The 25,378-nt window shown below is 48.8% G+C and overlaps 1 protein-coding gene across 1 annotated transcript in view; it reads right to left on the reverse strand.

Moving 5' to 3' along the window:
• Positions 1-25,378, reverse strand: part of dlg5a (discs, large homolog 5a) — a 54,304-nt gene that overhangs the window by 27,170 nt on the left and 1,756 nt on the right. The window contains 4 exon segments of the mRNA XM_084457864.1: positions 1,663-1,846; positions 10,082-10,225; positions 11,589-11,769; positions 13,994-14,062. Coding sequence (XP_084313990.1) covers positions 1,663-1,846; positions 10,082-10,225; positions 11,589-11,769; positions 13,994-14,062 — 578 coding nt within the window.

A 25,378-nucleotide genomic window follows, 5' to 3' on the forward strand; every position in this document is an offset into this window, starting at 1 on the left:
TACCAGTCCGCCGGCAGATCGCATCAACGGGCAGCTGTGCGTAGGTTCAACTACTGGGTTTCATACGAGCAGACGCCAGCAGAGCATGCGCCGGTCTGACGGCGCAGTGGCGAGTTGAGACACACTGGTCCGACTCGTTAGACCGACGTCTGCCGAGCTCGTGTTCAGTAAGCGGCGGGCCGGGAACGGTGCTTCGGGGTTGGTCTTTGACCTTCTCCGCGGCGTGCTGATGTGGCCTGTAGGTTTCCTGGATCATGTGTCTAGAAAGCCGACCTCCTGTGCCCCCGTGTCCTGCGTGTCATCGGCTGGACGGGGTGATGACAGTGAGCCTTGCGACAGCTGTGTGGCGTGATTCCTGGGAGAGCTGGAGTCAACCTTAGGGCGCTATTGACCCAGTCTACATCAGAGGCAGCGCGCGCGCGTGTGTGTGTGAGTGTGTGGGCTACTCTGCCAGTGTCAGCGTGCCCTTTACATGAGCCAGAGAATAATTGTCCTCTGTCCCTGACCTTTCTGGAAGCACTCTGTATGCATCTCTAGCTAGCGTTCCCCCTGGGTGGGACGACTACAGCAGTCCTGTACAGACTGACAGCACAGCTAGAGTACAGGACACAGAACCTCAGCACAGCAAGAGTACAGGACACAGAACCTCAGCACAGCTAGAGTACAGGACACAGAACCTCAGCACAGCAAGAGTACAGGACACAGAACCTCAGCACAGCTAAAGAACAGGACACAGGACCTCAGCACAGCTAGAGAACAGGACACAGAACCTCAGCACAGCTAGAGAACAGGACACAGAACCTCAGCATAGCTAGAGTACAGGACACAGAACCTCAGCACAGCTAGAGAACAGGACACAGAACCTCAGCACAGCTAGAGAACAGGACACAGAACCTCAGCACAGCTAGAGTACAGGACACAGAACCTCAGCACAGCTAGAGAGCAGGACACAGAACCTCAGCACAGCTAGAGAACAGGACACAGAACCTCAGCACAGCTAGAGTACAGGACACAGAACCTCAGCACAGCTAGAGAGCAGGACACAGAACCTCAGTACAGCTAGAGTACAGGACACAGAACCTCAGCTCTTCAACCACTGGTCTAACATCATATACAGCAGAACACAGACCTCTCACTCCGCGGGGACGTCTTAAAGGAAACTGGTTGTATCCTGCTGTAACAGGACTGTCCTCACCTTACTGTCCTGTTACACAGCTCTATACCAGGAAACACACAGATTCCTTTAACCTGAACTCTGCTTAATGAGGTACTGTATGTCGGTAAACCGACTGAACGACTGGAACTTAAGACTCTCTGACTGGATTTGGGACAGCTCGGGCCGGAGGGAGGAGTGTGCAGTGTCTAGCCCATGTTTACTGCTCTGTACATGTTCTTAGCCAATAGACAAACATTTTCCAGGAGCTTGCTCGATCGTCTCGTTGAGAGAGGTCAGGGAAGAATCTTTACAGCTCACTTTTCTGGCCCGCGGGTGAAACTGTTTTTTTTGCTTCCCTCTGGAATATTTAGGGGTGGGACCTATGCCCACCCTCCCATTGCTCTCTGTAAAGCGCATTGTGTTATGAAATGCTCCATACAAATAAAGTTTGATTTGATTTGCAGTGACACGCTTTACAAAGAGCTGAGGCGCCGGCGAGTACGGACCTGCTGTTGCTGTGAGCGGAGGTCGGCCGCCTCCCTCTGGTCGTCTGCGCGCAGCCTCTGCAGCTCCTCGCAGCTCTGCTGCAGGTGGTTGTGCTGGCGGAGCACCTGGGCGTGGTCCCTCCTCAGGGCCTCCATCTCCCCCTTCAGCTGGGACTGTTCGCCCAGCCCCCGGCTGTGCAGCATGCTGGAGGGGCACACACACACACACACGATTCAATATACCCCCCCCAAAAAATAATCATATCCACTTCAATGCACCTTTTGCTGTCATTGCAACGCCCTCTCAAGAACCCGTACGTGAATGTGACGGCGGGAGCTCAGGCTTGTAGATACTACTATGCTGAATGCTGACAGGGTTGTTTAGATTCTTACTTGCCAGAGGACCACAATGGAAATAAACCATTAGGTTTTTTTGTGTTTATATCCTCGGCAGAAGTGTTTTAATAATCATGTACTGCGGCCCCATGTGGCTTGAGATGTAACTGTTGTTTTAACGCTCTGATCAATAAAGTCAATCAATCAATCAATAGGCGACGCTGCAAACGACGAGGGAACAGAGGATATAATCCCACGGGGGCGGAGCCAAACCCAGACCTAATTTCTGCAACAGATCTGAAGAGTTCTGCGAGTGGCGAACACTTACGCAAACCTCACCCCGCTAAGTGGACGGGCGAAGACGCCTGGAGGTCGGGCTCAGCCCGTTCTGTCTGACTGCTTCCTGGCCGGCGGGCTTATGGAGGATCACAGGCTTGAGGTGGGAGACACTGCTGGAGATAATCCCTATTGTCTATCCCATCCTGTATCTCATCCTCGGTGCACATTTAACACAGCCGCAATACTGCACAGCGCACAGACACGCACGCACAGACGCACGCACGCACGCACACACACACACCTTACAAGTCTGGACTTAATGCCTGGGATTAATGCATCTCGTCTGTATCGAACGAGGCAAAGCTCACCATGCGTGGTTTGACTGTGAAAGAGTGGAGGTTTACTGGTTAAGAGGTGATGATGTAGGCGGTTCCTGTGGTATTAATACAGGGCCGATAACTCCACCTACAGCACACACGGTTCCTGTGGTATTAATACAGGGCCGATAACTCCACCTACAGCACACACACGGTTCCTGTGGTATTAATACAGGGCCGATAACTCCACCTACAGCACACACACGGTTCCTGTGGTATTAATACAGGGCCGATAACTCCACCTACAGCACACACACGGTTCATGTGGTATTAATACAGGGCCGATAACTCACCCTACAGCACACACACGGTTCCTGTGGTATTAATACAGGGCCGATAACTCCACCTACAGCACACACACGGTTCCTGTGGTATTAATACAGGGCCGATAACTCCACCTACAGCACACACACGGTTCATGTGGTATTAATACAGGGCCGATAACTCCACCTACAGCACACACACGGTTCTTGTGGTATTAATACAGGGCCGATAACTCCACCTACAGCACACACACGGTTCATGTGGTATTAATACAGGTTTACTGGGTAAGAGGTGATGATGGTTCCTGTGGTATTAAAGAGTGGAGGTTTACTGGGTAAGAGGTGATGATGGTTCCTGTGGTATTAATACAGGGCCCATAACTCCACCCAAACACTTCACAGACCTTCACAGTCTGGCCCAATACATTTCCATACATTTCTCTTGCACTGCTTTCTGACTCAAATAGGTAAGAAGATAAAAGGTGCACATTTATGTAATTCCCTTCCAATAGGAAAAGACCATTAGGCCCAGGGATGTTCATTCAATTAGTCTAATTGCAACAGCACACAATTATCTTGTCCATACCCTTGTGAAACAATGCCATAAAATGGTTAATTACTTCTCAGCCAATTAAAAGCCTTCCTGCAAAAAAAGCACCAGATGGTACTTGGCAAAACTCTCACCCATCGCCATGGTTACAGTATATCGCCGGTTGGAGAAAGTCCACAGCTCAATGTGACACAGGAAACGAGTTAAGGGATTGGTGCACACCGCTAAACCGGCTAAAACAAGACAGACACGGCAGAACTGACATTAAGACCGCTTAAACCAGCCACACTGAAGGACGGTTAAACCCACCAACACGCAAGAGACTTTGATCAAACCTGCCTGAGGTAAAGCTGTTTGCTGCCGACTCTCTCGACCAGATACAGTCTGCTGCAGTTGGAAAACTGGTTAAGCAGCAGAGGGTACACACTACGCACACATCTGCTGTTTTTGCTTTCTGGCCGGTGAATCACACTGGCCTCAATTACACTGCGGAACTGAAAAGGACCTGACTGTGTGGTATACTGTTCACACTTCATGACTAGTCAGTGGATGAGTTGGCACTGTAATGAAGTAGCCTGCTGAAAACAGAGAAATCACACGCCAGCAACGACTCAACACGACAAGAGAGGGAGAAGCTGAGGGGGTATATATACTCATATACACTCACTGGTAGAAGCTGAGGGGGGTATATATATATTCATATATACTCACTGGTAGAAGCTGAGGGGGGTATATATATATTCATATATACTCACTGGTAGAAGCTGAGGGGGTATATATACTCATATACACTCACTGGTAGAAGCTGAGGGGGGTATATATATATTCATATATACTCACTGGTAGAAGCTGAGGGGGTATATATACTCATATATACTCACTGGAAAAACCTGAGGGGGTTATATATACTCATATACTCACTGGTAGAAGCTGAGGGGCTACATATACTCATATATACTCACTGGTAGAATCTGAGGGGGGTATATATACTCATATATACTCACTGGTAGAAGCTGAGGGGCTAAAATATACTCATATATACTCACTGGTAGAAGCTGAGGGGCTACATATACTCATATATACTCACTGGTAGAAGCTGAGGGGGGTATATATATACTCATATATACTCAGTGGTAGAAGCCGAGGGGGTATATATACTCATATATACTCACTGGTAGAAGCTGAGGGGGTATATATACTCATATATACTCACTGGTAGAAGCTGAGGGGGTTATATATTCTCATATATACTCACTGGTAGAAGCTGAGGGGGTATATATACTCAAATAGAGTATACTCATTGGTAGAAGCTGAGGGGGTATATATACTCATATATACTCACTGGTAGAAGCTGAGGGGGTATATATACTCATATATACTCACTGGTAAAAGCTGAGGGGGTTATATATACTCATATACTCACTGGTAGAAGCTGAGGGGCTACATATACTCATATATACTCACTGGTAGAATCTGAGGTGGGTATATATACTCATATATACTCACTGGTAGAAGCTGAGGGGCTAAAATATACTCATATATACTCACTGGTAGAAGCTGAGGGGCTACATATACTCATATATACTCACTGGTAGAAGCTGAGGGGGGTATATATATACTCATATATACTCAGTGGTAGAAGCCGAGGGGGTATATATACTCATATATACTCACTGGTAGAAGCTGAGGGGGTTATATATTCTCATATATACTCACTGGTAGAAGCTGAGGGGGTATATATACTCAAATATAGTATACTCATTGGTAGAAGCTGAGGGGGTATATATACTCATATATACTCACTGGTAGAAGCTGAGGGGCTACATATACTCATATATACTCACTGGTAGAAGCTGAGGGGGTATATATACTCAAATATACTCACTGGTAGAAGCTGAGGGGCTACATATACTCATATATACTCACTGGTAGAAGCTGAGGGGGGTATATATATACTCATATATACTCAGTGGTAGAAGCCGAGGGGGTATATATACTCATATATACTCACTGGTAGAAGCTGAGGGGGTTATATATTCTCATATATACTCACTGGTAGAAGCTGAGGGGGTATATATACTCAAATATAGTATACTCATTGGTAGAAGCTGAGGGGGTATATATACTCATATATACTCACTGGTAGAAGCTGAGGGGGTATATATACTCAAATAGAGTATACTCATTGGTAGAAGCTGAGGGGGTATATATACTCATATATACTCACTGGTAGAAGCTGAGGGGGTATATATACTCATATACAGTATACTCACTAGTAGAAGCTGAGGGGGTTATATATACTCATATATACTCACTCGTAGAAGCTGAGAGGGTATATATACTGATATATACTCACTGGTAGAAGCTGAGGGGGTATATATACTCATATACAGTATACTCACTGGTAGAAGCTGAGGGGGTTATATATACTCATATATACTCACTCGTAGAAGCTGAGAGGGTATATATACTCACTGGTAGAAGCTGAGGGGGTATATATACTCATATACAGTATACTCATTGGTAGAAGCTGAGGGGGTTATATATACTCATATATACTCACTGGTAGAAGCTGAGGGGGTATATATACACATACAGTAGGACCCCACTTATCCGAACCCAACGGGACCGAAGGTCGTTCGTATCTCTGAAATGTCCGGATGACTGAAACTTATGTGAAAATGCACCAAATTCAATAAGTGGTATACTTGTTACATATAGACTCATAATAGACCAATAAATACCCTTAATTACTTGTGAAAATGCATCAAATTTGCAATCAAATAGCCAACTAAACTCATATAGCCTAGCCTATAATAGGCCTACAGTAGCCTATAATAAAATAACCGAATTTCCACTTGAGTGCATGCTTTGATCAAATACAGTACTTTATTCTCAAATGAGGCGTACGCTGCATCGATAGGCTACTGTATTCGCAGAACAAAATGGTATAGCCTAAAAACAACCCAACATTAGAACAATTAGAGCAAATGATAATCAATAAATAAATAAATGAAATGACAGACAAGTTGTCGTGTCTTAGGCTATTGCAGCCTAAAAGAAAGTCTCTAAAACAACCGATGTAGGCTAACGTGGCCTAGGCTGTAGGCTATTATTTAACAAATACAGTAGGTCTAGTAGTCTAATCTACATGCCCACAACACGTCTGTGTTCCTGAAGTCCATTAACTGGGAACGAAAAATGACTCGATGCTACTCTGCTTCAGGTTGCTGACGCGCTTTCTGGCTACCAAAGAATGCAGCTCTCGCGCAGCAGACTCGTTTGCGTTTTGCGCTCGACACTAGAGTAACAAAGAAATGAAACGTGACAGTAGGCTACAGCCTACAGGCAACATGTAGGTCTACTTTTTTATTCACAGTAGGATACAGTACTGTAATGAAAATCCCACCAGTAACCAGATGGCAGGCTAAAAATTAAAAAAAAGTTTTTTAAGCCTGTCCGGTAGACTGGGAGGTTCGGATCTCTGAAGTTCTGATGAGTGGGGTCCTACTGTATATATATACTCACTGGTAGAAGCTCAGGGATGTAAATATACTCATATATACTCACTGGTAGAATCTGAGGGGGTATATATACTCACCTGTAGAAGCTGAGGTGGTATATAGACTCACTGATAGAAACTGAGGGGGTATATATACTCCTATATACTCACTGGTAGAAGCTTAGGGGGTAATATATACTCATATATACTCACTGGTAAAAGATGACGGGGGTATATATACTCACATATACTCCCTGGTAGATGCTGAGGGGGTATATATACTCACATATACTCACTAATGGAAGCAGAGGGGGTATATATACTATATATACTCACTAATGGAAGCAGAGGGGGTATATATACTTACTGGTAGAAGCTGAGGGGGTATATATACTCATATATACTCCCTGGTAGAAGCTGAGGGGGTATATATACTCATATATACTCCCTGGTAGAAGCTGGGGGGTATATATACTCATATATAATCACTGGTCGAAGCTGACGGGGTATATATACTCATATATACTCACTGGTAGAAGCTGGGGGGGGGTATATACTGTATACTCATACATACTCACTAGTAGAAGCTGAGGGGAGTATATTTATTCATATATACTCACTGGTAGAAGCTGAGGGGTGTAAATATACACACTGGTAGAAGCTGATGGGGTATTTATACTCATATATACTCACTAGTAGAAGCAGAGGGGGTATACATACTTACTGGTAGAAGCTGAGGGGGGCATTTATACTCACTGGTAGAAGAAGTATATATAGTCATTTTTACTCACTAGTAGAAGCTAAGGGGGTATATATACTCATATATACTCACTGGTAGAAGCTAAGGGGGTATATATACTCATATATACTCACTGGTAGAAACTGAGGGGGTATATATACTCAAATATACTCACTGGTAGAAGCCAAGGGGGTATATATACTCAAACATACTCACTGGTAGAAGCTGAGGGGGTTATATATACTCATATATACTCACTCGTAGAAGCTGAGAGGGTATATATACTCACTGGTAGAAGCTGAGGGGGTATATATACTCATATACAGTATACTCATTGGTAGAAGCTGAGGGGGTTATATATACTCATATATACTCACTGGTAGAAGCTGAGGGGGTATATATACACATACAGTAGGACCCCACTTATCCGAACCCAACGGGACCGAAGGTCGTTCGTATCTCTGAAATGTCCGGATGACTGAAACTTATGTGAAAATGCACCAAATTCAATAAGTGGTATACTTGTTACATATAGACTCATAATAGACCAATAAATACCCTTAATTACTTGTGAAAATGCATCAAATTTGCAATCAAATAGCCAACTAAACTCATATAGCCTAGCCTATAATAGGCCTACAGTAGCCTATAATAAAATAACCGAATTTCCACTTGAGTGCATGCTTTGATCAAATACAGTACTTTATTCTCAAATGAGGCGTACGCTGCATCGATAGGCTACTGTATTCGCAGAACAAAATGGTATAGCCTAAAAACAACCCAACATTAGAACAATTAGAGCAAATGATAATCAATAAATAAATAAATGAAATGACAGACAAGTTGTCGTGTCTTAGGCTATTGCAGCCTAAAAGAAAGTCTCTAAAACAACCGATGTAGGCTAACGTGGCCTAGGCTGTAGGCTATTATTTAACAAATACAGTAGGTCTAGTAGTCTAATCTACATGCCCACAACACGTCTGTGTTCCTGAAGTCCATTAACTGGGAACGAAAAATGACTCGATGCTACTCTGCTTCAGGTTGCTGACGCGCTTTCTGGCTACCAAAGAATGCAGCTCTCGCGCAGCAGACTCGTTTGCGTTTTGCGCTCGACACTAGAGTAACAAAGAAATGAAACGTGACAGTAGGCTACAGCCTACAGGCAACATGTAGGTCTACTTTTTTATTCACAGTAGGATACAGTACTGTAATGAAAATCCCACCAGTAACCAGATGGCAGGCTAAAAATTAAAAAAAAGTTTTTTAAGCCTGTCCGGTAGACTGGGAGGTTCGGATCTCTGAAGTTCTGATGAGTGGGGTCCTACTGTATATATATACTCACTGGTAGAAGCTCAGGGATGTAAATATACTCATATATACTCACTGGTAGAATCTGAGGGGGTATATATACTCACCTGTAGAAGCTGAGGTGGTATATAGACTCACTGATAGAAACTGAGGGGGTATATATACTCCTATATACTCACTGGTAGAAGCTTAGGGGGTAATATATACTCATATATACTCACTGGTAAAAGATGACGGGGGTATATATACTCACATATACTCCCTGGTAGATGCTGAGGGGGTATATATACTCACATATACTCACTAATGGAAGCAGAGGGGGTATATATACTATATATACTCACTAATGGAAGCAGAGGGGGTATATATACTTACTGGTAGAAGCTGAGGGGGTATATATACTCATATATACTCCCTGGTAGAAGCTGAGGGGGTATATATACTCATATATACTCCCTGGTAGAAGCTGGGGGGTATATATACTCATATATAATCACTGGTCGAAGCTGACGGGGTATATATACTCATATATACTCACTGGTAGAAGCTGGGGGGGGGTATATACTGTATACTCATACATACTCACTAGTAGAAGCTGAGGGGAGTATATTTATTCATATATACTCACTGGTAGAAGCTGAGGGGTGTAAATATACACACTGGTAGAAGCTGATGGGGTATTTATACTCATATATACTCACTAGTAGAAGCAGAGGGGGTATACATACTTACTGGTAGAAGCTGAGGGGGGCATTTATACTCACTGGTAGAAGAAGTATATATAGTCATTTTTACTCACTAGTAGAAGCTAAGGGGGTATATATACTCATATATACTCACTGGTAGAAGCTAAGGGGGTATATATACTCATATATACTCACTGGTAGAAACTGAGGGGGTATATATACTCAAATATACTCACTGGTAGAAGCCAAGGGGGTATATATACTCAAACATACTCACTGGTAGAAGCTGAGGGGGTATATATACTCATATATACTCACTGGTAGAAGCCGAGGGGGTATATATACTCAAATATATTCACTGGTAGAACCCGAGGGGGTATATATACTCATATATACTCACTGGTAGAAGTCGGCTTCTTTGACAGCCTCCTCGCACCTCTGCAGGGTCTTGGTGTGCTGGTTCTGGAGAGACTGCAGGTCTGCCATGGCCCGCATGCACTGGCTCTTCAGACGCTCGTAGTCCTGACTCGCTTTGGAGTTCGGCCTATTGGAGACAGGCAGCAGCAGCAGAGTATCATCAGTACACGTAACCAGTACCCAAGACCTCGTCCGCAAGGGCAGCCAGCCCAGATAACACGGGAAAACAAAGATCAGAATTCACCTCGTATCACACTGCAAAAGGCAACGATGCCATGGCCTCTGTCTGCGTCTGCCCAGCCCCAGAATCCCAAAGGCATGCTGTTCTACCAACCAACCGCCATCATGGCACAGAGAGTTCAAAGCTTCTGAGAAACATCGGGCCGTATGTTGCCAGCATGTCACCAGTGTCCCGGGTGTCGCCTCATGTGTAAAATATGCACATCCTTATCAGAACTAAGAGCCCATTCAACATCTGCCCAGGATAGTTGGCCATTAACCTCAGTCAAAACACTGATCATACACCTGATCCTAAGCTTAACCCCTGACCTGCACCGAGGGGAAGAGTCTTGGAGCGTAGTGTGTGATATATTTTTCAAATGTTTCCACCTTTCAGAGGTGCTGCAGTTTCATAATTCCTTCATCGAATCATAACTAAAGATGTCCCTGTAAATGCAGGTTACGCAGATTAAAGACAGTTTAATCCTCTGTTATCGCTCCTTGTTCTTTATTGAATAGAAGCCAGCCTCAGAGAGAGACACTGTCTGCGTATGAATGAACCTTTGTCAACAGCACTGCTCATAAACCTGGGCCTACAGGCTGGTGAACAACCTTCACTACACAACATCAAACACAAAGGCGTGTATTTGTTCTAGCTACGATAGTCGGTTTCATTTGGATAAAGACGTCGACACAATCCGAGCAGGTGACCTTTCACCCTGCATCTGCAGCTTCTTAAGATTGGATTGGGTGCCATCATCCTCCTTGTGTAAATGCAAGTAAGGAGCACTGACATCTTAATTAAATCAGAAGGCCCACACCATGTTTAGAGGTAGTTTGAGACATATCATCGATGGGAATGTAAATACAGCAGCTTCGTCCATACTCCACCCATACTCCACCCATACTCCACCCATACTCCACCCATACTCCACCCATACTCCATCCATACTCCATCCACTCCACCCATACTCCACCCATACTCCACCCATACTCCACCCATACTCCATCCATACTCCATCCACTCCACCCATACTCCACCCATACTCCACCCATACTCAACCCATACTCCATCCATACTCCATCCATACTTGATTAACATCCACAAAAATGTTTGAGGGGAAAACTACAAGATACGTTTAAATATCAGGTGTACGAACGCGACGACCGAAAGCATCAACATAAAAATCCCCGTGAAACAGCAGGTGTAAACGGGGCCTGGATGACCGTCAGACCGCTAAGAGAGGAAGGGAAGTGCTTCCCTGTTCTACCTGCAGTCATCGAAGGTGGTGCCGGGGGACGCCAGGGCCAGGCGCTTGCGCAGCTCGTCTCTCTCGCGGGTCACCTGGCGCAGCTGGAACAGGATGGTGTCCAGGTTGTCGCCTGCCGCTGGGCGGTTGTCGTTCATGGCCGGGGGAGGAGGGGACGAGGCCGTACCGTTGACAGGCGAGCCTGCAAGAAGAAACCAGTCACGGACGCGGGTCTATGTACAACCCTGTTATATCAGTTATACACATGTATAGAAAGTATGAATCTTCATCTGAATGTAAAAAAAGAAAGAAAAAAAAGATAAGAAACAAATCTAATGTTGACAGGTCCCAGAACATCCTAACAATGCAAACACAAGGTTTAAACAGGTCGGACATTGGCCTCCACATTCTGAACACGTTATGTGGCATTACTGGTCCAAGGAAACCACTGTCTGATATTAAATTCCTCTCTAATCTGCTGTTTTTTTCCATGACAATCTGAAGGACACAATCTGAAACCTTGGATTACGGTACAATAACGTCAGTAATCTCCCCCCAGAATAATGAAAAGCAGTGGCATATTGCAGATGGGATTTAGATTTGATAACATATTCCTGGAGCGTCCTGTCTGGTTTGGGCTCGGTCTGGTTCAGAGCTCTGGAACGGCCCTGTAATATCTAAGCACTTGTGCAGACAGCCATTTAGTTAACCCAAACAGTAACTTGAGGTCATTGCAAAAGATGAATAACCCACACTATCTTCCCATCTGGCGATCAGGAGAGACATACCCAGGCCACGCCCACTTCATTTGCTTCCTTGTCTTTCCTCCGTTGGCCCTGAATGAGACTGCAGCCCGACTCCTCAACCATGAAGACAGAGCCCTGTTCAGAGAGCCTACTGCAGATACTCTCCAGCTACCCTTCACACACTGCGGTAGAATAGCCTGGGCTAGCCTTAACACTGTGGTAGAATAGCCTGGGCTAGCATTAACACTGTGGTAGAATAGCCTGGGCTAGCATTAACACTGTGGTAGAACAGCCTGGGCTAGCCTTAACACTGTGGTAGAATAGCCTGGGCTAGCATTAACACTATGGTAGAACAGCCTGGGCCAGACTTAACACTGTGGTAGAATAGCCTGGGCTAGACTTAACACTGTGGTAGAATAGCCTGGGCTAGCCTTAACACTGTGGTAGAATAGCCTGGGCTAGACTTAACACTGTGGTAGAATAGCCTGGGCTAGCATTAACACTGTGGTAGAACAGCCTGGGCTAGCCTTAACACTGTGGTAGAATAGCCTGGGCTAGCATTAACACTATGGTAGAACAGCCTGGGCCAGACTTAACACTGTGGTAGAATAGCCTGGGCTAGACTTAACACTGTGGTAGAATAGCCTGGGCTAGCCTTAACACTGTGGTAGAATAGCCTGGGCTAGCATTAACACTGTGGTAGAATAGCCTGGGCTAGACTTAACACTATGGTAGAACAGCCTGGGCTAGACTTAACGCTATGGTAGAATAGCCTGGGCTAGCCTTAACACTGTGGTAGAATAGCCTGGGCTAGCATTAACACTGTGGTAGAATAGCCTGGGCTAGCATTAACACTGTGGTAGAATAGCCTGGGCTAGACTTAACGCTATGGTAGAATAGCCTGGGCTAGCTTTCACACACGGTGGCTGAATAGTCTGGGCTAGCCTTAACACACTGTGGTTGACTACAGTAGCCTGGGCTAGCCTGGTGTAGCACACTGTGGTTGAATAGCTTGGGCTAGCCTCTTGAGAGGGTAGTGATGAGGTCGTTCTCCGGGCGTTCGGTAGAACAGCTAGCCTGGCAGGACGGGGACCCCGCAGGACTGGGACAGGAACACGGGGGATTATCTGCACCTTTGGCTTCGTGTTCGTCCCTTAGGAGGGCGTTGGTTACGTAACCAGGCTGAGTCATTCTGGACCCCTGTCAGCAATTCTGGAAGCAGCATTGGTGTATGTGTGTCTGTGTGTACGCGTGTGTGAAAGAGAGAGAGAGAGAGAGAGAGAGAGAGAAGAGGACTGAGCATGGCAAACTTCCTACTGGAAAGGAAGGGAGAGAGACAGAGAGAGAGAGAGAAAGAGAGAGGGAGAGAGAGAGAGAGGGAGAGAGAGAGAGAGAGAGAAAAGGAGAGAGGGAGAGAGAGAGAGAGAGAGAGAATGAGTACTTGAGTGAGTGATGATGAGTACACGACTTCCTGACCTCCTGAAGAGGGTTCGGTCAAACATGCGTCCTCGCTGCTACTTGACACTGTGCTGTTATGGAGCGGTGCAGCTCAGTCAAGCTAGCGTGAGTCTGTTACAGCCCTGGAGTCCTTCAAGTGCACAGCAAAGACAGGCCACGTCCCCAGTGCGATGACGAGTGACAGCAGCTAACATGATCAGCATCCTGACTGCAGCTACTCACCCACGCTACTGAGAGAGCTGCTGCTTTCGGAGTCAGAGGGCATGGTGGAGAGAACGCTGTATGTCGAGCCTGGAGGGAGACGGAAGGAGAGAGGGATAGAGAGAGAGAGAGGGAGAGAGAGGAGGGGAGGGGTATTAAAAATGATGAATGAGGACAAAACATTGCCTGAATACATCAAGTCCTTCTGAACTGGCATGTTTAATCAATGCATGATAGATGAGGAGTGGCGAATGTTCAGAGAGTATGACTATTTCAGTGTGTGCCTCATATTTCACACTCCTATAGGGAGTTAACTGCGCACTCTGTCTCTCTGCATTTTCTGAGTTTTACATCAGGACACTGACTGGCGCTGTTCGCGCGCTCTCCGGCTATACGGACGCCGGGCTGCTTTGATGCACGCTCCCTGTGACACGCGCTGTGAAACGGCATTCGCTCTTTACGTCGGCCCCGGAGATGGAGAGCGTCTCCCGAGAGGCTGGCGAGGAGCACTGTACACACTCCTGACCGGAAGCACAGCTCCCGTACTGAAGACCCAGAGGGCAGTGGGACACGCCATATGCTAGCCCTGTTCTCAGTTTTATTACAGCTGGCCTTTTATATAACGGACTCCATAGACCAAGAATGAGGGACGATATGAACACGAGTTTAACCCTTCACTGAGAGCGCGCTGGTGATGTCATTTGCGCTGCTGTTTTATCATTTTTACAGCCCTTTCATTAGAGATGGCGTCTACAAGAGCCGGTTCCGTTCTCACCGTTCAGACAGCTGTGTCGGTATTTCTGGGTGGAACGTGCGGCCTAATAAAGTGTTCTAAATGGGAACAAGCGGCACACGTATCCTCACGTTCCTCTGGAAGCCATTTTCGCACACCGCCGGAGGAACGGGGGAACAGACAGATCAGCTCAAACGGCTCCAGATTGTCCATCGGTGTCCGTGGCACCCTGCTGGCTGAAGCCTTGGCACCCTGCTGGCTGAAGCCTTGGCACCCTGCTGGCTGAAGCCCACACTCTAGCCCGGTGGAGCTGACAAGGTCACGCCTAATTAGCTATGAGCTGAGCGAGCCTGACACTATCTCTGGCCCTGAGGAGAGAGGGAGGGAGGGGAGGAGAGAACAGAGGAGAAGAGGGAAGACGCTTCAAGTGGAGGAAGTAGACGTGGAGATAGAGGAGAGCCCGAGAAGACAGACAAAGGGGGATGTGTAGAAAGGAGGAGGCAGTACAAAGGGGGGGGAGGGAGAAAGAGAGAGAGGGGGGGGGGGGGCAGAGAGAGAGAGATGGCAGGAGCAATGAGAGAGAGACAGAGATAGAAGTACAGTGAGAGAGAGAGAGAGAGAGAGAGAGAGAGAGAGAGTGAGAGAGAGAGAGAGAGAGAGGACAGGTTTTTAATTGTGTGCTGTCACTCCCTGAAGCTCGACCCCTTCCCGTGTGGAGACAGCAGAGAGCACAGCTTTGGTTTCATATTGTTCCCTCAGACGTGAGCGGTACTCTGACACGGCGTTACGCCACGGATCCACACGCTCCGACAGACGCTCTCCCCAGACGCCACCGGAAGCAGAACACACGCCTCGAGAGTTAAGAGCTACGTGCTCGATGGTCTGATCGCTACACAAGTGGGCAACTAACATGCATCACAGAGAGTGGACACACACAGGTTATCTCCATCAGGCTACTAATGAGGACGGGGCCGATATAGCGGACCCGTCTCGTGGTTCCGGGGTCGACGGCGTTGGCCTTTTCCAACGCGCCTTAGCGTTAGGCTCGTTCAGTGGGGCCCATCACTTGTAAAGCTGACTGCCGTCAATAAAGGCTACATCCGTTAGGGCTGCGCGCGGATACAACCCCTCAGCCAGCCGACCGGTCATCAGGCCACGAGCAACCTCATCCGGCACCGTGCGATCCCGTGGACCCGACCGGACTCTCGGAGTGTTTGGATTCCATTCACAGGCTGGGGGAGGCGGGCCTGCACTCTGCTGTAACTCTATCAAGGATCAGCGGATCTCACGGCAGTAAGCTCCGAGCTGAAGCGTCTAGGCCTCGGGTTCTGACCCAAAGGTGGGCCTGTTCCTTTGTGCTGGTGGGAGAGGGGGTGGTATGTGCGGAGGGGGGTGTTAGAGAGGGAGACCTGGTGGTATAGAGGGTAAGCAGGGTTACCGCCGGGCCTGGCTCCACGCTCTGACAGGGGAGCCCTTCATCTGCCTCGGGGGCTCCGCCGTTTTGCTCTCCTCCCCTCCTCATCCCCTCTCATCCCTCCCCTCATCTCCTCCCTCTCCTCCTTGTCCCCTCTCATCCCTTCCCTCCTCTACTCCCCTCCTCCTCCTCCCCTCATCCCTTCCCTCCTCTCCTCCCTCTCCTCCTCATCCCCTCTCATCCCTTCCCTCCTCTACTCCCCTCCTCCTCATCCCCTCTCATCCCTTCCCTCCTCTACTCCTCTCCTCCTCATCCCCTCTCATCCCTTCCCTCCTCTACTCTACTCCCCTCCTCCTCATCCCTTCTCTCCTCTACTCTACTCCCCTCCTCCTCATCCCTTCTCCTCCCCTCTCATCCCCTTATCCCTTCCCTCCTCTCCTCCCTCTCCTCCTCATCCGCTCTCATCCCTTCCCTCCTCCTCTCCTCATCCCTTCCCTCCTCCTCTCCTCATTCCTTCTCCTCCCCTCCTCTCCTCCATTCCTCTTGTTTCCCCAGCAGTCATGTGCTGTGCTCCAGACCAGATCATGTCCTCCCCTCCTCCTCTCGTCTCCTCCTGCCCATGAAGGATGGAGATGGGGGGGTTGCCGTGCGTTGCCATGGTGAACCTGGACCATAGGAGCCGTGAGTTCTGCAGCGTGGTGAGGAGGATGAGGCCAGGGGAGAGGAGGGGGGGGAGGGGGGGGACACGAGTCCTGCGTCGCCGCCAAGTGCCACTAAATAATTCATGAGTTCCCAGACTCGCTTTCTTATCTAAAAATGAAACTCCAAAAACATGAAGCCGTATATGATTTATATCTGTGGTCATCTGGGGGATCAGATTCTCCTGTTTCCAAACACTTTTCATCCTGAGATCGTGACACACACACATGCGGAGAAAATAATACTTTGGCGGGGGAGGGGAGGGGAGGGGGGGGGGGGGGGGTGGTTGGAGAAAGAACACCATTTGCATTCCAAAAAGAACACTCCTGGTGTCAGCTATTCTGTGTTAAACACCGTCAGTTCTACTTACCGTCTGGTGCGTCACCCTGATGCTAAACACGCCACAGGCTGACGGAGAGGAGTCAGGACTGCCTGCTTCGCCTCCTCTCCCTCCATGACAACTGACTTAAAGAGAGGGGACTGGTCACAGGGTCACAGTGGAACCCCATCCAGTTCTTCTACAGCTCTGCAGTGCCAATGGGGGTTAAGGTGGATAGAGGGGGGGGGTTTGGACAGAGCCGGGGGCTGACAGACTGCTCTTTGACTCAGCCTGGAGGGACCTCGTCTGCCTGCCTGCCTGCCTGCCTGCCTGGCTCTATCCTCCTCCACACCAACACCCCCAACCTCCCAACGCTGCCACCACCACCACCAGCCCCGGGAGCAGAAGGCTGGGTGACTGTGACACACAGGGTGAGGGGGGGGAGAGAGAGAGAGAGAGAGAGAGAGAGAGAGAGAGGGAGGGAGAGAGGGAGGGAGAAAGAGAGAGAGAGGGAGATGGAGAGGGAGAGAGAGAGGGAGAGACAGGGAGAGGGAGAGAGGGAGAGAGAGAGGGAGAGATGGAGAGGGAGAGGGAGAGAGAGAGGGAGAGACAGGGAGAGGGAGAGAGGGAGAGAGAGAGGGAGAAAGGGGGAGAGGGAGATATAGGGAGAGAGAGAGGGAGAGGGAGAGAAAGAGAGGGAGAGAGAGGGAGAGATGGAGAGGGAGAGAGAGAGGGAGAGATGGAGAGGGAGAGACAGGGAGAGGGAGAGGGAGAGAGGGAGAGAGAGAGGGAGAAAGGGGGAGAGGGAGATATAGGGAGAGAGAGAGGGAGAGGGAGAGAGGGAGAAAGGGAGAGAGAGCTGTTTGTGCGCTAAACGTGGGGGCCCCTATGATTCACTCCTCCGCTGACAGACAGACTGGAGAAGGGGAGCCGCCTGGAGCGCCTGCTGCTCGCCTCACCCAGCCCGTGATTTCCCATCAGACCATGGGGCAAGGCAAATGGCACCACAGTACACGGCTCTGGGGAAGGAGCACCGCCGGGCGCGGATCACGTGACGGATCACGTGACGTCTTCAGCCAACGAGGGATGAGCAGAACAGAAACGTGACATCGGAGGAGACTCCACAGCTCCTGACGACTTTTTACTCTCGGAGGGGCAGGAAATTATATTTCCTCCAAGTTTGGATAAAACATGGCCGTCTGATCCTCATTACGGAGCGGTGGGTTACGGTTTCTGGGTGAGAGGCGGGGTCTGACGAACAGACGCGGCGCGGTCGCTTCACAGTCTCTCATTGTTTCAGAGACGGGACTGTGAGCGACCGCAGACGGGGGCGCACATACGCCTCATCCTCCACACTGAAGACTCCTCCCTCCCTGCTCTGAGCCTGTACCCTTATCTGCCCCTGGGTGCCTGCTCTCTCTCTCTCTATCACTGCTCTCCCTCCATCACTGCTCTCTCTCTATCACTGCTCTCTCTCCATCACTGCTCTCTCTCTCTATCACTGCTCTCCCTCTATCAATGCTCTCTAACACTATCACTGCTCTCTCTCTATCACTGCTCTCTCTCTATCACTGCTCTCCCTCCATCACTGCTCTCTCTCTCTATCACTGCTCTCCCTCTATCACTGCTCTCTAACACCATCACTGCTCTCTCACTATCACTGCTCTCTCTCCATCACTGCTCTCTCTCCATCACTGCTCTCTAACACTATCACTGCTCTCTCTCTCTATCACTGCTCTCCCTCCATCACTGCTCTCTCTCCATCACTGCTCTCTAACACTATCACTGCTCTCTCTCTCTATCACTGCTCTCCCTCTATCACTGCTCTCTCTCCATCACTGCTCTCTCTCTATCACTGCTCTCTCTCTATCACTGCTCTCTCTCTATCACTGCTCTCTCTCCATCACTGCTCTCTCTCTATCACTGCTCTCTCTCTATCACTGCTCTCTCTCTATCACTGCTCTCTCTCCATCACTGCTCTCTCTCCATCACTGCTCTCTCTCCATCACTGCTCTCTAACACTATCACTGCTCTCTCTCCATCACTGCTCTCTCTCCATCACTGCTCTCTCTCCATCACTGCTCTCTCTCCATCACTGCTCTCTCTCTATCACTGCTCTCTCACTATCACTGCTCTCTCTCTCTATCACTGCTCTCTCTATCACTGCTCTCTCTCTATCACTGCTCTCTCTCGATCACTGCTCTCTCTCGATCACTGCTCTCTCTCTATCACTGCTCTCTCTCTATCACTGCTCTCTCTCCATCACTGCTCTCTCTCCATCACTGCTCTCTAACACTATCACTGCTCTCTCTCTATCACTGCTCTCTCTCCATCACCGCTCTCTCTCCATCACCGTTCTCTCTCTTATCACTGCTCTCTAACATTATCACTGCTCTCTCTCTATCACTGCTCTCTCTCCATCACTGCTCTCTCTCTATCACTGCTCTCTCACTATCACTGCTCTCTCACTATCACTGCTCTCTCACTATCACTGCTCTCTCTCCATCACTGCTCTCTCTCCATCACTGCTCTCTCTCCATCACTGCTCTCTCTCTATCACTGCTCTCTCACTATCACTGCTCTCTCTCCATCACTGCTCTCTCTCCATCACTGCTCTCTCTCCATCACTGCTCTCTCTCCATCACCGCTCTCTCTCCATCACCGCTCTATCTCCATCACTGCTCTCTCTCTATCACTGCTCTCTAACACTATCACTGCTCTCTCTCTCTATCACTGCTCTCTCTCTATCACTGCTCTCTCTCTATCACTGCTCTCTAACACTATCACTGCTCTCTCTCTATCACTGCTCTCTCTCTATCACTGCTCTCTCACTATCACTGCTCTCTCACTATCACTGCTCTCTCTCTATCACCGCTCTCTCTCTATCACTGCTCTCTATATCACTGCTCTCTCTCCATCACTGCTCTCTCTCCATCACTGCTCTCTCTCCATCACTGCTCTCTCTCCATCACTGCTCTCTCTCCATCACTGCTCTCTCTCCATCACCGCTCTCTCTCTATCACCGCTCTCTCTCTATCACTGCTCTCTAACACCATCACTGCTCTCTCTCGATCACTGCTCTCTCTCTATCACGGCTCTCTCTCTATCACGGCTCTCTCTCTATCACTGCTCTCTAACACTATCACTGCTCTCTCTCTATCACTGCTCTCTCTCCATCACTGCTCTCTCTCTATCACTGCTCTCTCTCTATCACTGCTCTCTCTCTATCACTGCTCTCTCTTTATCACTGCTCTATCTCTATCACTGCTATCTAACTCTCTATCTAACAATCACAGAGAGCAGTCCTTTCAGATCTGTGAATAGGAAAGGGCGCAGCTTATCACACTGAGATGCATAGAGGTGGAAGAGAGGGAGAGGGTGAGAGAGAGAGGGACAGAGGGAGAGAGAGAGAGGGAGAGCGGGAGGGGGAGAAAGAGACAGACAGAGGGAGAGAGAGAGGGATAGAGGGAGAGAGAGACAGAGGGAGACAGAGGGAGAGACAGAGGGAGACAGAGACAAAGACAGAGGGAGAGAGAGACAGAGAGAGACAGAGGGAGAGAGAGAGGGATAGAGGGAGAGAGAGACAGAGGGAGACAGAGACAAAGACAGAGGGAGAGAGAGACAGGGAGAGACAGAGGGAGAGAGAGACAGGGAGAGACAGAGGGAGAGAGAGACAGGGAGAGACAGAGGGAGAGAGAGACAGGGAGAGACAGAGGGAGAGAGAGACAAAGACAGAGGGAGAGAGAGACAGAGAGAGACAGAGGGAGAGAGAGACAGGGAGAGGCCCTCAGCCTTCGCCCTGACAGGAAAGTTTCGACGTGCCGAGCAGCAGAGCGCCCCCGGTTGCAAACAGCGCAGCCTATTATCAGGCCACACCGTGGCCCTCTACATAAAGAGGGAAATCTCAGCAGAAGTGCTTTCGGCACGTACTCAGGTCAAGGGTCGAGATATTGAGGTTAAACAGCACAAAAGGCGGAAGACGGCAATAGCTCTCAAAATGTGACCAAAGTCGCAGGCTCTCTCTAGAATCCCATTCGCTTCTCTATGAACAGCGGACACACGAGAGATTGTTCCCTCTCTGCAGATGGCCGCCGGACGGCAGAGCCTACATCATCACCGCCCTTCCACCGAGCGCCGTTCGCAGGCCACGCCTCGCAGGACCAACACCCAGTCAGCACAGCTCGTCTCAGCTGGCTTCTCCTGGGGGAGCCAGGACCCTAATCAGGAATCACTGGACAGGGCATAGAAAAACATGGAGGTGAGGAGCAGAGGAGTAGAGAGAGAGAGAGAGAGAGAGGAGAGAAAGAGAGAAGAGTAGAGAGAGAGAGAGAAGGGGAGAGAGAGAGAAGGGGAGAGTGACAGAGTGAGAGAATAGGAGAGAGAGAGTGAGAGAGAAGCGGGTGGGGTGATGTTAATTTCCATGACCTCACCACACTAGCGGCGTTTCGACTTGACTTACACGATCATTAGGAAGCATGAGGAACACGTGTAAATGGTAATGAAGCCCTGATCTCCTGCTCTGCACACACACACACACGCACACACAGCATCATAGAATCTCTGATCTCCTGCTCTGCCTTCCTGGCTGGAGATGAACATTCACAGCAGATCAGAATCTCCCTCTCTGATGCACAGAGGACCGTGACTCCCTTCAGATTCACATCTTTATTCTTCATGTGTGTACAGTGTTCACTCACAGTGAAACGCTGCTGCCGGCTCCGTGATGTGCTCAATCACAGGTAAGTGATACACGCGTACGTACACAATTTACAAATGACAGAAATGTATCATGATGTGTCACTGTAATCGAGCACATCCCTTCGCATTTCCCTGCTTCCTAAAGCCAGCGTCAGCTGTTCACGGGGGGGGGGGGGGGGGGGGAGTGTGGCGCGTTCACACGCCACAAACAGGCTCTTAAGAGATCTATAGAGTGAACAGGGACAGTGACCCTGACAGAGCACACAGGTCAATAGTCTCATTAGGCCAATGCAGGGTTGATCAGATGGGTTTATTGACCTACATTAGCAACAACTACACCTTTAACAAAGAGAGTTACAACTCGCACAAACATCCTAGACTCTTGGTCTTCACTCCAAATCCAGCCTATCGACCAATCAGACGCATCTCTGGCTGTCCCTGACTGATCTCCGGCCAAGCCTGTTATTCGGGGCGCTACCGCCCAGCCAATAAAACGCTATTTGACATGTAGTATGAAATAGAGGCCGTCTTCAGTTACATCCAGCACATATGCTGGGGGAACAGTGGACACACTGAGAATCTACAGGAACACAGAGACAGAAGGAAAGAGGGAGGCAAGAGAGAGAGATGGAGCGAGAGAGAGGAAGGGAGGGAGAGAGAGATGGAGAGAGAGAGAGAGAGAGAGAGAGAGAGACAGAGAGAGAGGGAGGGAGGGAGAGAGAGATGGAGAGATGGAGAGAGACAGAGGAGATGAGAGACAGCAGGACTGGGAGAGATTGGCAGTGGGAGGGAGGGACAGCGTCAGGGCATCGCTCATCCTGTCTGTCTGTTTGTCTGTCCTCATGGTTTATCAACTGGTCCTGGGCTTTCTCTACATGTACACACACATGCACGCACGCACGCACACGCACACACACCACTCACACACATTCTCACACACACTCACACACGCACTCACACACGCACTCACACACGCACTCACTCAAGCACACACAGTTCACACGCACAAGCACACACTCACACAAGCTGCTGACTGGGCACTTTGGGTCTGCTCAACTTATAAACAAAAGCCCTGTTGTCCCCCCCCCTTCCTCTCTCTCTCTCTCTCTGTCTTTCTCCTCTGTCTCTCTAGCCAGTCCCTCCGCTTACTGACATGGAGGAGAAACCCGAAGAGACAGCGAGAGAGAGTGTGCTTGTGTGTGTGTGTGTGAGTGTAGGTGTGTGTGAAAGAGAGAGACTAGCAGAAGACGTGGGCGCTGCCTCCTGTCAGGGACCTCTCTGGGTGCGTTTAAATCAATGTCACGGTCGGCAGGGAGGGGAGGTGCTACAGTATGCATCTTCTCTGTGGGTAGAGCAGCACCAAGGCACTGCAGGGGAAGAGAGCCATTTTACGCATGAAATTGATATGATTCCTACTTCAGCGCGAGTGTGGATGAATTCATTTTAGCACGCTCTCGAGACTGTTCCAACAGTGTTCATCACACTGACTTTGATAAACGTAATGATCAGCAAAATACAAAACAATATTTGCCAAAGAAATACTGCAAAACAAGGTCAGTGTACTGACAGTATGACGAATGAAACTACGCTCCCTCCCTGCAAGGTTGGCAAACCAGGTTGCTTTGAACTATCCCTGCTCCTCCTCCACTGCTCTAAGTGTGTGTGTGTGTGTGTGTGAGTGTGTTCTGTAAGCCTGGCTGCCAGTGAGCAGAGCTGAGGACAGGCAGCGAGTGAGGATGACTTGAGAGAGCAGGCTGCTCTCAGTGAGGCTCATCACACTGTCACACAGACGCACAGGGCTCTGTGGTTATCGTCCGTCCGTCCGTCCGTCCCTCTCTCTCTCTCCCTCTCCCTCTCCCTCTCCCTCTCCCTCTCCCTCTCTCTGCCTGAAGGGCCTCTGAGGCTTGTCTCCAGCCTCTCACCAGTGTGGTAAAATGCAATAATAATCGCGTCAGCTAAATTGCCGCACTAGAGATAATGAAAAGCATGGGTTTTTTTGAAGAAAATAAAAGGACCTCCTCTCAAATGGAACCACAGACGGAGAGCTGCAGAACGTGCGATAACACGGGACAACACGGGATAAAACGCAATAACACGCGTCTCCCAGAAACAGCTTGCAACGGGGAGAGGAGGAGAGCTAATCCTCGCCGGCCGATGGTGCTGCCGCTGCTCCTACCCGACACCGAGGGAGCAGGTTGAGGTCGACGTGTGTCAATGTTCAGGTTGTGAGTGGAGAATCTGGGGGCAGGGCGGCCTGCGTGGGAGTTGAACCCATGTCCTTGTAGCTATCCATCCTCCCAACACCCTCCCCTCTACACACTAGCCTACACGAAGACAAATCAATACACGCCTGAGGCTGTGTGACGAGACAAGAGTACTCCGCAGTAGCAGCCGTCAAGCTAGCGGTATACTCAAGTTAGCGGTATACTCAAGCTAACGATATACTCAAGCTAGTGATATACTCAAGCTAGCGATATACTCAAGCTAGTGATATACTCAAGCTAGTGATATACTCAAGCTAGCGATATACTCAAGCTAGTGATATACTCAAGCTAGTGATATACTCAAGCTAACGATATACTCAAGCTAGTGATATACTCAAGCTAGCGGTATACTCAAGCTAACGATATACTCAAGCTAGTGATATACTCAAGCTAGCGATATACTCAAGCTAGTGGTATACTCAAGCTAACGATATACTCAAGCTAACGATATACTCAAGCTAACGATATACTCAAGCTAGTGATATACTCAAGCTAACGATATACTCAAGCTAGTGATATACTCAAGCTAGTGATATACTCAAGCTAGTGGTATACTCAAGCTAACGATATACTCAAGCTAGTGATATACTCAAGCTAGGGATATACTCAAGCTAGTGATATACTCAAGCTAGTGATATACTCAAGCTAGTGATATACTCAAGCTAGTGATATACTCAAGCTAACGATATACTCAAGCTAGTGATATACTCAAGCTAGCGGTATACTCAAGCTAGTGATATACTCAAGATAGCAGTATACTCAAGCTAGCAATATACTCAAGATAGCGGTATACCCAGGGCCCATTAGGTTGGGGCGGGTACCGTGTAAAGGCTGGTCCTTACCGCAGCGGCCCGGGCCTCTCTCTCTCCCTCCCTCTCTCTCTCTCTCTCTCCCTCTCTCTCTCTCACCTTTCCTGTCTGTCCTTAAACGTCTTATCCATATAAAGCAGAAATGCCCCCCAAAACATATATCTATATATAAATATCTTTAAGAGCAGGAGACCAAACCACCAGTAGTGCGGCCAACCCTCTGTGCGTCAGCCTTATTCTGACTGCTCCTCCAGTCGGTCACTCAATCAAATGGCAACACAGAGGCCCAGCTCTCCAGGCACCTCCTGGACTACAGCCGGGCTTTGGCTGCACATGGGAACATGGACTGCCGCCATATTCTGGATGTGTGAGCATGGACGCGCACACACACAGGTCCATATTCTGAATGTGTGAGCATGGATGCGCACACACACAGGTCCATATGGAACAGGACATCGGTAGCAAGCGTG

Source organism: Borostomias antarcticus (genome assembly GCF_949987555.1).
Source record: "Borostomias antarcticus genome assembly, chromosome: 2".
Lineage (NCBI taxonomy): Eukaryota > Metazoa > Chordata > Actinopteri > Stomiiformes > Stomiidae > Borostomias > Borostomias antarcticus.